Source organism: Myotis davidii, unplaced genomic scaffold (genome assembly GCF_000327345.1).
Source record: "Myotis davidii unplaced genomic scaffold, ASM32734v1 scaffold1011, whole genome shotgun sequence".
NCBI lineage: Eukaryota > Metazoa > Chordata > Mammalia > Chiroptera > Vespertilionidae > Myotis > Myotis davidii.
This window is the reverse complement of record NW_006282880.1, coordinates 1086359-1099044: the sequence shown is the minus strand read 5'-3', so window position 1 is coordinate 1099044 and position 12686 is coordinate 1086359. Positions and strand designations below refer to the sequence as shown.

At 41.4% G+C, this 12686-nt stretch overlaps 1 protein-coding gene across 1 annotated transcript; it reads right to left on the bottom strand.

The window, feature by feature from the left end:
- Nucleotides 1-9630: 9630 nt before the first annotated feature.
- Nucleotides 9631-12175, bottom strand: LOC107182589 (regenerating islet-derived protein 3-alpha-like). Its single transcript, XM_015561822.1, has 6 exons — nt 12092-12175; nt 11387-11505; nt 11050-11187; nt 10343-10469; nt 9994-10061; nt 9631-9772 (listed from the first exon to the last, which is right to left on the bottom strand). The coding sequence occupies exons 1-5, from the start codon at nt 12162-12164 to the stop codon at nt 9994-9996; spliced, it is 525 nt and encodes a 174-aa protein (XP_015417308.1). The 5' UTR covers nt 12165-12175; the 3' UTR covers nt 9631-9772.
- Nucleotides 12176-12686: the final 511 nt, after the last annotated feature.

The window sequence follows — 12686 nt, the reverse complement described above, 5'->3', positions numbered from 1 at the left end:
AGATCGTTTACTCTCACTAGTGAAAGGATCTTCTTGTTTTATTGAAGAAGAAGGGAATGTTCAGAGAAACTTAAGAAACAATGCACCCCGTGGGCCTGATGTTTGGGCACTTCTTGCACATAGGAGCTCTGAGCTTTTGCAAATGGTCATGGCACTTCCCTCCACTTTCCTCCTGGCTTATTTACAGGCTTGGAAATAGAGACAGTGCTTCCCTCAGAGTGAGTGAAGGAAGACAGGCTTGCTTATTCTCTAAGGCAGTAAAGACGTCTCCCTCTGAAGTAAAGGGTAGACTTGCTTACCACTCATTAGACAGATTCATGTTTCCTGCGTTCCTGTAGCATAATCATAGGGCATATTCCTTTTCTACAACTTAACGGATGGCATGTGAAAGCACCTGTGTGGGCCCATCTATGTCCCCTCATAGGACATAGGCATAGAGAGAAACAGGGAGGAGCTGAAGTCCTATACAAGTTGGGGTTGAATGGGAGAGTAGGTAGAGGAGAATGGTGGTAGGGGCAAGTACATGCCAAGTCACAGAGGAAACTTCTCAGGTCTCAAGTCCTTCAGGTGCTTTCATGTAAGAATAGGGAAATCGTGTCCATTATACAAGGTTGAGTGAGGTAGGTCCGCCTCACAGAAGCATGAGTGGCAGGAAAGCTCAGGCTATGTGGAGTTCTAATGACCCCAATGACTCTTGATCTTATATAATATCCCCCTTGAGTGTGAATAAACCTGTAACACAATGAGATATCAATGCCTAAATTATGTAATGTCATATGGCAAAGGGATTCCTGAAGATACGATAAGGTGACTGTTCAGTTGACTGTGAGTGACTAAAAAGTGAGATTTCTGGGTTATGACTGAAGTGGGCCCATCTAAGCACAGAAGCCATTCAAACATAATTTTCTCTGATTGGCGACATAGGGGAAGTCAAGAAATTCAAAGCACCAGATAGACTCATTGTGCCATTGCTGGCTGAAGAGATGACGGGGCCTCACGCCCGATGCCTGCAGCCCAGAGTGGCACCTGAGCTGACAGCCAGAGAAAGGGGGCCCCTGCTGTTGTCTACTGTGTGGTCTCACGGCAATCAGCAGACCTTCTTGAGCGATCCCAGTACTAGCCGGGACCGGGCTATGTTTAAAAGACTTTATGAAGAGGTGAGAAGAGTAGAAAAAGGAAGATTAATTACCCTGAGACTTGGACACTCTTGAATCTGAAAGCCCAAACCACAGCCCATCCCCTGCCTGGTCCACAGCCTGATGTCATGCATCAGGGATCAGTTTATCTCACCAAAATGTTAGTCCTCTAGAACAATGCTTCTCAAACTTCAGTATGCACTTAAGTCACTTGGAAATCTTGGTTAAATGAATATTGTGATTCAATTGGACCTAAAACGCTACATTTCTAACAGGCTGGCTGGTGATGCTGAAGATCTTATTTAGAATATCAAAGCCTGGAGTATGCCCTTCTCACTAAGAATGCCAGGTCAATACTAAGAGAACTGGAGAGAAGAAGGGAGTTCTTTTCATGTCAGCATTTTATATATATTTATCCAACTCTAGTACACATGTAGCTTTGTTTCACATTGTTATCCTGCATTTTTGTGAGAATTAAATTTTACCTACTCGAGTACAGCATGTAGAACCTTTGTCTTTAGCCTTTATAAGTATCCAGTCCAAACTATTGTTTTCCAAAGTTACTTACATCAGCTTATTTTTTTCCAACCTCTTCAGTATGGTTGTGTGATTCATTGTGATTTATAAGTATCCAGTCCAAACTATTGTTTTCCGAAGTTACTTACATCAGCTAATTTTTTTCCAAAAAAGTTAAATTCATTTGGTGCCATTTGCATTCTATCTTGGGATCCTTCCAATTTTATTGAAATGTCATGCTGTACATCTTAAATATATACAATTTTTATTTGTTGATTATACCTCAATAAAGCTAGGAATAATAGTTTTTAAAAGGCTATTCAATGGATAGTCTTTTAAGAAATGGTGCAGAAACAATTTGATTTCCATATGCAAAATAAATTAGCCTTGGCATCTTACTAAAAATGAAGTTAAAAATGGATTGTAGATCTAAATATATAATGCAACATTATAACACTTGAAAAAAAATATAGGGGATAATTTTGTGACCTTGAGTTAACCAAAGATTTTTTTAAAAAATTATAAACTATATTAGAGAATAAATGGATAAAGTTGAACACGATCAAAATGAAAGTTTTTGCTCTTCATGGGACACTGCCTTTTCATATGAAAATATCTCCAAATAATTAAAAATAAGAAATTTTATCTAAAATACATAAAGACCTCTTATAGCCCAATAACAAGACAATTTAATACAAAATGGGCAAAAGATTTCACTAAAAAAGATACACAGAGGCAAATTAGCACATGAAAACTTTCTCAACATCATTCATTATTGGAGAGAGGCAGATTAAAATCACAATGAGATGTCACTGCACACCTATTAGAATGGCTAAAATTTTCAACCCATGTTTTGAAAAACAGTGTTTTAGGTTATTATTAAAACTGAATTTACCTTGCAATCTATTGATAGGTATTTCTCCCAAATAGAGATACAAAAACAAGCACACAAAAACTTGTAGCCAAATGCCTAATAAGCTGACCACCCTATTCCTTTCTTTGAATTTCACACATTTGCTTACATAGACTTGGAAAATCCATGCAGTAAGGAAACCTGCTTAGCTTTGCATAACTTAGTGTTTCTTTTTTTCCCCAATATATTTTTATTGATTTTAGAGAGAGAAAGGGAGAAGGGTAGAGAGATACATTGATGAGAGAGAAACATTGATCTGGGGGTCAAGCCCACAACTAATCCTCACCCACGGATGTTAGAGAGAGTGGAAGGGAGGGGGCGGCGAGAGAGAGAGAAACATTGATGTGAGAGAAACACATGGACTGGTTGTCTCCTGCATGCTCCCTGACTTGGGCCAGGGATGCAGCCTGCAACTGAGGTCCCTGCCCTTGATCTGGAATTGAACTCATGACCTTTAGGTCCTTGGGCTGACACTCTAACCACCTAGCAAAACCAGCCAGGGCAGGCTGCCTTTTCTTAATTTAACTATTAAATTAGTATTTCCAAAGCATAAATAAGCAACAAAATTAAACAGGAAGGAGAGAGAGGGATAGATAGAGAGATACATTGATGAGAGAGAAACATTGACCCCCTAGTCCTTTATGAGACTCAGCTATATGCCCTAATCTTTGGTGCATTGAGATAAACTTTGTCTTTCCAAAAGCATTCCGTTTTGCTTTAGTGAGTTAGAATGCATGTCATCATTTTATATCCACACAGCTAAGGCAACCTAAAAGAAGCCTGTGCCCTATCTCAGGTACCTTTGAGCTGTCAGTAACCCAGTAGGAGTATGGACACTAGAAGAGGAAATTATGGGGAATTCAGACATTAGATATAACAGAAAGTTTCTCATACAAGTTTTTAAAAATTGGGTGCTCCTACAAATTGTAGTACCTCCACCTTCTCTCTCAAATTGAGGGAGAGCAGTTTTTAGTGAGGGAAAATAAGAGATTACAAGTACTAGGCGGCAAGAATATTTTTTATCAACCGTGTCAAGGGAAGTAGAGTCCTGACTGCTTGGAAGGCATTAAATTATGGAGGGTTCAGTGGGACTGAATGGATGCAGGGGAGGAAAGATAGAGACTGCCTGTCTACCTCTGTTCTAGACTTCTAGGTGGAAAGGTTCATGAGAATTCATCAGGTGGAGTAAATTTATAAAATGGTTCAAGACAGAAAATGGTCATAAATAATGACTACGAATTTAGCAAATTATCCTCTGTGATCAGTAACTCAAAAACTTAAGTGTGACTCTAGGTATAGTAGACAATGTTGATTAACTTGACAAGAGCTATTTCTTTAAAATTCTCCTAACAAAACCTCAATTTTTTATGAAAGGCAATAATAAACCCAGTCCCAAGAAATAAGTCCTGATTGAAAGTAAATTATGGCAATCTCAACCCCTTCCTAGTGGTTGAATAGAGACTAGAACTGCAACCCGTCTTTGGCCAATGAGATGTAAGATCATATCAACCATAATGTTATGAGAAAAAATGTTTCTCCATAATAAGAGTGTATGGAACATGAGAAGGAAGTCTTTTTTCCCTCCTATTCCCTTGTTCACTGCATTGGAAACTGTCAGATGATGCCCAGGGTGCTGTGGTTATTTTGTGTCAATGAGGGAAAGGTCAAGACAACCAGGCAGATGTCAACCTAGAGTCCGGTCATCTCTGAGCTTCTGGTCAACCTGAAAAGTCCTGTTGCCCCAATTCTTAAGTGAATAAATGAATCTCTGTGTTATTCAAACTGCTTACGGTTGGATATTCTGTTATAGCCAAAAGTATCATAATTGATACAGCAGGGAAGCAGAGACAAACCTAAAGGAGGAAAGGAAAGCCCTAGAAAGACCAAAGTCATACATTAAGCAAAATGGCAGAAGGTGCTGGGATTGAAGGTCACCCAATATAAACGTTCAAGATTGGAGTCAACAATGGTTTGTATGAGCAAATCAAGGAAACTAGGAACTGTTTGCACTTGAGTTCCTGCGTTCAGCACTGTGCCAGATTGGGGTGGGGGTGCTGTGCTCTTCTTGAAGGCATAGTTGAGTTTCTAGTCATTTCAAAAGCATGATGATTTGAATCAAGCATATCACCTTATGGTGAACTCCTAAATCTGTTTAAGTGAACAAATGAGTGCAGGGTCATTTATGGTATGGTCTGATGGTACTAGGCAAATCGCTACCTGGTTGAATACTTCCTGGATCTGTAATGCAGAATGTTAACATTTAATGCTTTTCCAAGCACTTTTTGTTGTATGTTTTATACTATAGAGTGTTAGAGATAAGAGTGTCATTATTTGTAAGTTAATCCAACTAGGAAAGCACATAAAACACTTAGTGTGGAGATAGCAGGAATAGAGTTCAATGTTTAAATTAAGAGCAAAAATCTTGGAAGTAGTGGAAAACAGGAACAAAGCATTAACAAAGCTGGAATAAGAAACATCTGGATGGGAAGGAGAGGTTTGGGGAAATCGCTTCGATACCTGCTGGTGTTCAATACCTTCCTGGTCTAAAAGGGGTATTGAGGTTGTTTCATTTAAGTAATGAGGGGTAGCACAGATACATAGCTAAGAAGGGGCAGAGCAGAAATCAGAATCTGGTTTACCAACTTCTGGTCCAATTCCTTTCCCACTGGTAGCCATTGTTCAGTTACAGCTGCAGCCAAGGAAACTAATGGTGAGGAAAGGTGGTTCCAAACTCAGAGTCAGACCCGTTGGCTTCCCATACCAACCTGCTGATGTGCTCAAAATTCCTCTTACTTGGCTTCTCTTAAATGACCTTACAGCTAAACGCCTCGGGTCTCTACCCATGCACAAACCATTAGCCCGTCTGGCAAGATAATGCAGAGAATGATAACTCAAATTGACAAAAGGACCTTATTTGGGGAGATATTATTTCCTATTAAGTCACCGACTTCCTTTTTTTTTTTTTTTTAATAAAATTGCTGAGAGTGAAATGAGAGCAAGGGCAACTTCAATAGAGGGGTAAAGTTTACCTGTTGCCTACTGGCTCTCCTATGGGTGTGGCCCTCTCCTAGAGAATATCACTTTTAAAATGCTAATTAAATTTTTAACACAAAGTATTTGAATGAATAGCTGTTTGATTTTTTCCTCTTTTCTTATATTTAGGAAAAATATGTCAATTTATTTAAAAATATTTCAATGCCCTCTTCTCATTTCTTCAAACACAATGAATCCCAACCCTCCACCCATGCAAGAAACTTTAAAGACATGACTAACGAAGACCTGGGTTTGCTCCGATGGACGGAAGGAGAAAGAAGCACTGTGCGTGCTTGCTGAGCTACGGAGATGGCCTGGGACTGCTGCAGTTGCATGTGCTCACTTATTAGGATAACACACCATAGAGCTATCTTCCCTCACTGGACTTTCTCGGTACTGGGGAATGTGGTCACTTATGCAGCCCAGAGCCCTGCAAGGAACATTGACACTCTGTGTTTGTAAGACACACTCACAGGTCGGGCAGACGGAGGGTTGTCCTTTTCAGTCACCCCGTAAAGCCAGTGAAGGAGCTGGACTGCCAGGTGCCCAGGACTATTGTCATTTTTTTTTAATCCTGCAACTCCTAAATGGGCTCCTCCTCCTCCTCCTCCTCCTCCATCTTCTTCTTCCGCTTTTTCTTTTTTTAAATGGCTGGACTTGAAAATTTGCTAATTATTTTAGAGGAAAGTAAGACAAGTTTGAAAGTCCTACTATAATTACTAAGCAATTTAATCTATATATCTTTTTTAAATCTCTTAGGTCAAGAGAGTTTTCAGAAGACTTCTACCAAAATCCCCAAAAATATACATTTTCCCATAAAAATATACATAATCCCATACAAACTATTTTAGAGAATAAAGAGGAAGTAGTCCCTAACTGTGAGAGATAATAATAGAAAAACATTTTCTACATGAAGGACTAGATGTGCTTCTAGTTACGTTTCAGATGTAATTGGTGGTCCTCTCTCTTTGGAGATAGGCAGCCTATCCTAGAAAGGGTACAGGAAACTTACCGAACATCAGTTTAGAAAAGTAGATACTAGCTATTCATTTCATCTATTTGAGAATGAAAACTTCACATGTAGTATAGTCAGATTTGCAAATATGCAATATCTGCCAGAATGAGGAAAGATGTAATATTTGGTATATACTTATACTAACAGCTTATTTGTTATTAGACATCCAACTTTAGCTAGGAGTCCTGTGTTTTATCTGGCAACCCTACCTAGGCAGAAATGCTGAGTTGCTCCAGGCCCATTTGAAAAATTTTGGCCAAGGTCCCATCCCCCTTTCAGATGAGGGAATTGACCAAAAACTTTCTTTTTACACAACTTATGAGGCTGCAAAGGTGACAACAGTGAGGTAGTGATAGTATGATGATCTAAAAATATTTTGTTTCATTAAAATTCTCCTTCACTCGCACAAGTGGTGCTTTTCAAATAAAATGTCACCTATTCAGTTTTTTTGTTCATTCAATTACTATTTATAGAAATCCTGCCAGATGTGAAGTCTTCCCAAGGGCAGTCCTGATCAAGGCCGGAATGCCTCCAGGCCCCAGCACAGGAAGCCCTCTGAGACCCTTTCTCTCCTAGTGCTCAGGAAAGTCATTCCACTCAGCAGCCTTAGGAATAAAGAACTAATCATATAGTCTATGCAATGGTGTGGTTCTCACTCGTTATTGTCTGGTCTATGGTAAGATAAAGATGGAAAGCAGAAATAAGATTTTAGAAAGCTTTATAACAATTTGATAGATGAATTTGTCTATGGCATTTAAACTTCTAAAAATGAGTTTGTAATATATACACTTTTTTGTTTTATATATTGTTTTTCGTCATTCTTTTTAAAAAAAGACTAACTTTTAGGATAGTTTTAGATTTACAGAATTATGTGAATGTGGAGGAGCTCCATAAATTATTTGGAATTTTTCTGCATGAAATACTGGTCTTTGCATACATATTAATAGATTAATATAATATTATATATTATTATAAATATTGTCATAAATAAATATTAATACTATATTAACATGTAAGTAATTATATCCTAATTGATTCATGGATGTTTGCATTGTATTACAATCCAAGACTATGTGATTTCTTTTGTTGCTGAATTACTCCCAGCTTTGGTCCCAGGGAGTGCTTTCAGCTGGCTCCTCTGTTCCATTAACACAACCCCAATATTAGTTTTTAATTTTAAATTTTCTTACTTTCTGGCACTGAGTCACTCCACTTTTATTTTATATATTACCTTCTGTCTTAGGTTCAACCATTTCTTCAAGAAGCTCTTGTTCCATTTATTGGAGAATGACATTAGAACCAAGGCCAAGGTACACGGGATGTCCCAGTTTTTGAGTTTTATATTCCTCTTCCCCCAGATTTATGGAGGTGTAACTAGTATACCCAAATGCACATAACTAATGTTTACAATTGAGGAGTCTGGACGTATGTAAACACTTACGTTGCTATCACCAGGCCCAAGTTATTAGATATTCCCATCACCTCTGAGAGTTTCCTTGTGTTCGACTATTTGTTTATGGGTTTTTCTTTTTGTGCTAACAACACTTAAAATGAGATCTACCCTCTTAACATATTTAAGTGCACAACACCTTATTTGTTAACTACAGGCGTAATGTTGTGCCAACGATTCTCAGAGCTTTTTCTTCATCTGTTGATATGAGCGAGGAATTTTTGGCCTTTATTCTATTTATGTGGTATATTACATTGGTTGTTTTCCATGTTGACCCTCCCTTGCACCCCAGAAATAATTCCCACTTGTCTTGGTGTATGACTCTGTTAATGTCCTGTTGAAATTGGTTTGGTATCATTTCGTTGAGGATTTTTACATTTGTAATTATCAAGGTCATTAACATGCAGTTTTCTTTTGTTGTGGTGTCTTTATCTGGACAGATTCAAAATGGTTATTTTTCTCTTCATCACAAGAATCTGGTGGGGTTCCAGGGGTAAAACCCATGAAAGAGTAGAAACCTCCCTAAGACTGCAGCCTCCTGCAGTTTCTCACTCTTAACCCCAATCCACACTCAGCATTCTGCAATGTGTCACAATTACCATTTAACGTTCCTAAGCGCTCAAGGCTCCAGCAGCTCCGGCCCCGGCTGAAATGAGAAGACCCTGTGCTCTGGAGCCTCGGCAGGTGTCAGGGTGATGAGTACAGGAAAAGTTGTTGGTTTTCAAATTGTTCACACTTTTTTCTTTACGAAGAGTAACAACTTCTAATGCTCTACATTTCAGCTGTTACCACAGTCCAAGTGGTTAATATTTTATAAAAGTTATGGTCCAATTTAGATTTGGAATTAAAGGAAACAACCAATCCTCCATGCGATTTAACGCTGTTGGACTTTTTTCTTTGCATTTTTTTGAAGTCTAAGGTTTATGCCAAAAAGCCCACGACCACCCACACCTTGAAGGAGGAAATTGAGCACCGTATCAACAAAATTCAGCCACATTTATGCAAAATGGTCATGGGAAATTTCAACAAAAGAATGCATATGTGCCAGCAAAGCCGTGGAGGCCATTTACCCATTATCCTATTCCATACATAACCCTATATTATATACTTTATGAATCAATAAAAAATTTACAATTTTTAATTATAAACTTGTGTTTTCTATCAAAATTACTTCTTGTGTGAATTTTGGGACAACCTTTCGTAGCACCATCATGGTCTAACAGTAACCCCCAATGCTGCTGGTGCCACACCATCAGGAGGCGGGGGCAACAGAGGGTGTGGGGACCAGTGTTTTGTCTGCACACGATGTGAATGAATCCTATGTGAACAAGGCCGACATCCTCATCGCAAATGTCCTGATGGGCACGTCCTTGTGGTCATTGTCCCAGGGGCCTGAATGAAATGGAACAAAGGCAGCATCTATATAGATTTTCTCCCTCACCCACTGACTCCTCAGTCTTGCTATGAGACTGGAACACAAAAATGCACAAGTATTGAATAAAATTTTTATTATTACACTCTGAGACTTCAGGCCATTGGAAACAAAGAAAGCCTGAAATGAGGGCAAGGAGGAGGGAAGGTCAAAAAGAAGAGGCTGGGTTTGAGGGTGTGCAAAAATATTCCTTTCCGGTGGGTTCTCACTTGGTCCCATGATGAGCTGCATCCCAAGCTCAGGCCGCTGGCTCCCACCTGACCTAATTCTTTTCTTTCTTTTTTAAATTGATTTCAGAGAGGAGGAAAGGGAAAGAGAGAGAGAAAGAGAGATACAAACAGCAATGATGAGAGAGAATCATTGATCAGATATCTCCTGCATGCCCCACACCAGGGATCGAGCCGGCAACCTGGACATGTGTCCTGAATGGGAACCAAACTGTGACCTCCTGGTTCATAGATCAACGCTCAACCACTGAGCCATGCCCGCTGGACTCACCTAATTCTTGAACTTGCAGATATAGGGTAACATCTGATTACAGTTATAATCTATCCATTTCAGATGTCCTGGAGAGAAGGAAGAGCTAAAGTGAGTGGGGCTGGTGGAGCTCAGGGCTCAAAAGAGAGACATCCCAGACTCTGGATAGGACTGAAAGCCCCCGCCCTCATCGTCACCAGGGACCCTCTCCAAGGGAAGGAAACTCACAGAAAGGAGAGATGAAAGGAGATGGGGGCAGAAAAACCAACACTGCATTTTCTGGCTCAGGAGAGTTACCTGAAGGTGAGGCCCAGGAACGGGGATGAGGGGATGGAAAGGTTGGCCAGAAGGTAGCTCTTCTCTTTCTTACCTGAGCTTCGTGACAGGCTCCCGCAGTGGCCAGGATTTGAAATGGTGGCAGGATTTTTCTCCCAGGCAAGGTAATCCAGCACATCATTATTACTCCACTCCCATCCACCTGCATTGGGTTCAGAGCCCTAGGTAGTAGAGGATGGAGCCAGGTAAGGTTGAGTGGTCATTAGAGTTCTCCATGCATGATCCCCTCAGGTGAACACCTGATCCTCTCCTCAGGATCATGGAATTTGGTCTGCTATTCCATATGCTGTCACAGAGCTTTCCTCTTTCCTAATTCCTTGCTCCTATTGGTAAATCCAAAAGTCAATAACCATAAAGACCAATGGAACCACTCAGAGTAACATGTTACTGGCTGGACAATTGGCAGTGAATTTATCATTCCACTCAAAGGCAATGGGTATTCTACAAGGAAAAATGCATCTCATTTTCATGTAGGATTCCTCCCTGAAGCTCAGAGAACTGAATTACAGGGTGTCATGTCTGAACGGTATACAAATCTGGACAAGAGGCAGATTAACTTCCCGTGGAGACTACCAACCTTCACAGAACTCAGCTCTTCACCTGGCCTCCAGGTCCACCCTTTCCCCCAAATGTCCCTGCAGATCTCTAAGCTCTGGAGTTTTCTGGGCAGGCACAGGGACAGGGAGTGGGCTTGAAGGGCATAGCAGCTTCAGAGATAACAGACAGGTGATGTCATCGCACCTGTGTGGGATCATGAATCCCAATCCAGACGTTTGGGCAGCTGTTCCAAATGCTCTTGACCAGAGAGGCCAAGAAGGATGCCTCAGCCTCACTGCACACAGACACAAGGAATCCAGAGGGTCGCTTCTGGCAGGCAATCTGTGTGGGGAAGAGACAGACTGAGGAGGAGGAGGAGGAGACGTCACTGGGGTAGGGCAGGGCTGAGGGGTAAGAAGAGGTGTGCGTGTCAAAGATGAGGGTGCTCATTCTCACTCCCAAAAAAGTCTGGAAAATGGAGACCAGCCCCTCTCCCTCCTGTCTCTAATGTAATACTTCTACCTGTAAATGACTTACTCACATTTGCCTCAAACCAGGATTTTGGTGTCTTAAACAAAACATAGCAGTAGAAGCGATGGTAATAGGAGCCTACGGGACAGTTGCTCCGTAGAGCGTTAACTTCCTCCTTGGACTCTTCACCTGGGGTGAATGGACGTGAGGGAGAGAAATGGAGTGAAACAAAGTGTGGGAATGGGTGTTGGGACTGACTGTGGGAATATTTGTGAGACAGTGCTTGGGGGAACGAACACCAAACTCTTGCCTACCTCTCATCATTTCCAACACTTTCAGGATTTCTTCATCTTGAACTAGCTCCCTTATTAAATGAAGAAGCATCCCTTTTTTTTCTACCCTCCCCCTGTATTCCAAAGTCTAACACTTCCCCCACTCTGAGCTGACTGTTCTCACACCAAGTCCTCCAGTCATTCTCCTGCTTCCCTCACTGCTGACCCTTCCTGCTTTCTCTCTTCATCCTGCCAAAGTCCACTCACAAAATGGAAACCATCTCATTCAACTGTTAATGGAGCGCCGTGGTCCCTTCTCCCCCCCCCCCCCCCCCCCCCGATGAGTTACCCTGAGGAAGGAGTGACGGTGGAGGAATGGCAGGCAGTGTCACTGTGTGAGGAGATACCTCACCATTGCCACATGCATCACACAGGAGGCTTCCTCCACCTCTTGGCCCTGAGCATTCACAGGGAACCCAGTGCCGGAGGCAGAGAAATCTCACCTTGCACCTGTGATAGGAGCATCAGGCAGAACAGCACCCAGGACATGCTGGGCAGGGCCATGGGAGGCAGCATTGTACAATGTCTGTGACCTGAAGGAGCAATCAGAGATCGTTAAAGAAGTGCGGTCAGAGAGAGGGCATGTAGGGATCCCTCTGTCCTCCCTCTTGCCTTTTCCTTTGACAACACTCCTTGGAATAAATTGATCTTGGTGACAACTATCCCCTTTTATGATCCTGGAAATAATTGGAGAATCTGTACACCCTCTTACCCATAAGACTGATGTTCCCTGAAGACCAGAATCCTCCTATAGCCTTTCCCCAAATGTGTGAGGTAAACCCCTGCCATGGCTCTCACCTCCTCTCAACTCCCACTTACCTGTTTGCAGGTAGCTGGATGGTTGGTCACATCAGAAAAGACTCGGCTTTTATAAGAGAGTCTGAGGGTGTGGCCTTGAATGAATAGCAGGCATATGGGCCCGGACGGGGATACCGGGAAGGGGCTTGGCATTGGGTCAAGGAGCCAATTTGGGGCAATGACTGGGAATTGCCCAGATATCACTCCTTTTCCGTTAGCAGGCCAACACTTTCCTTAGGA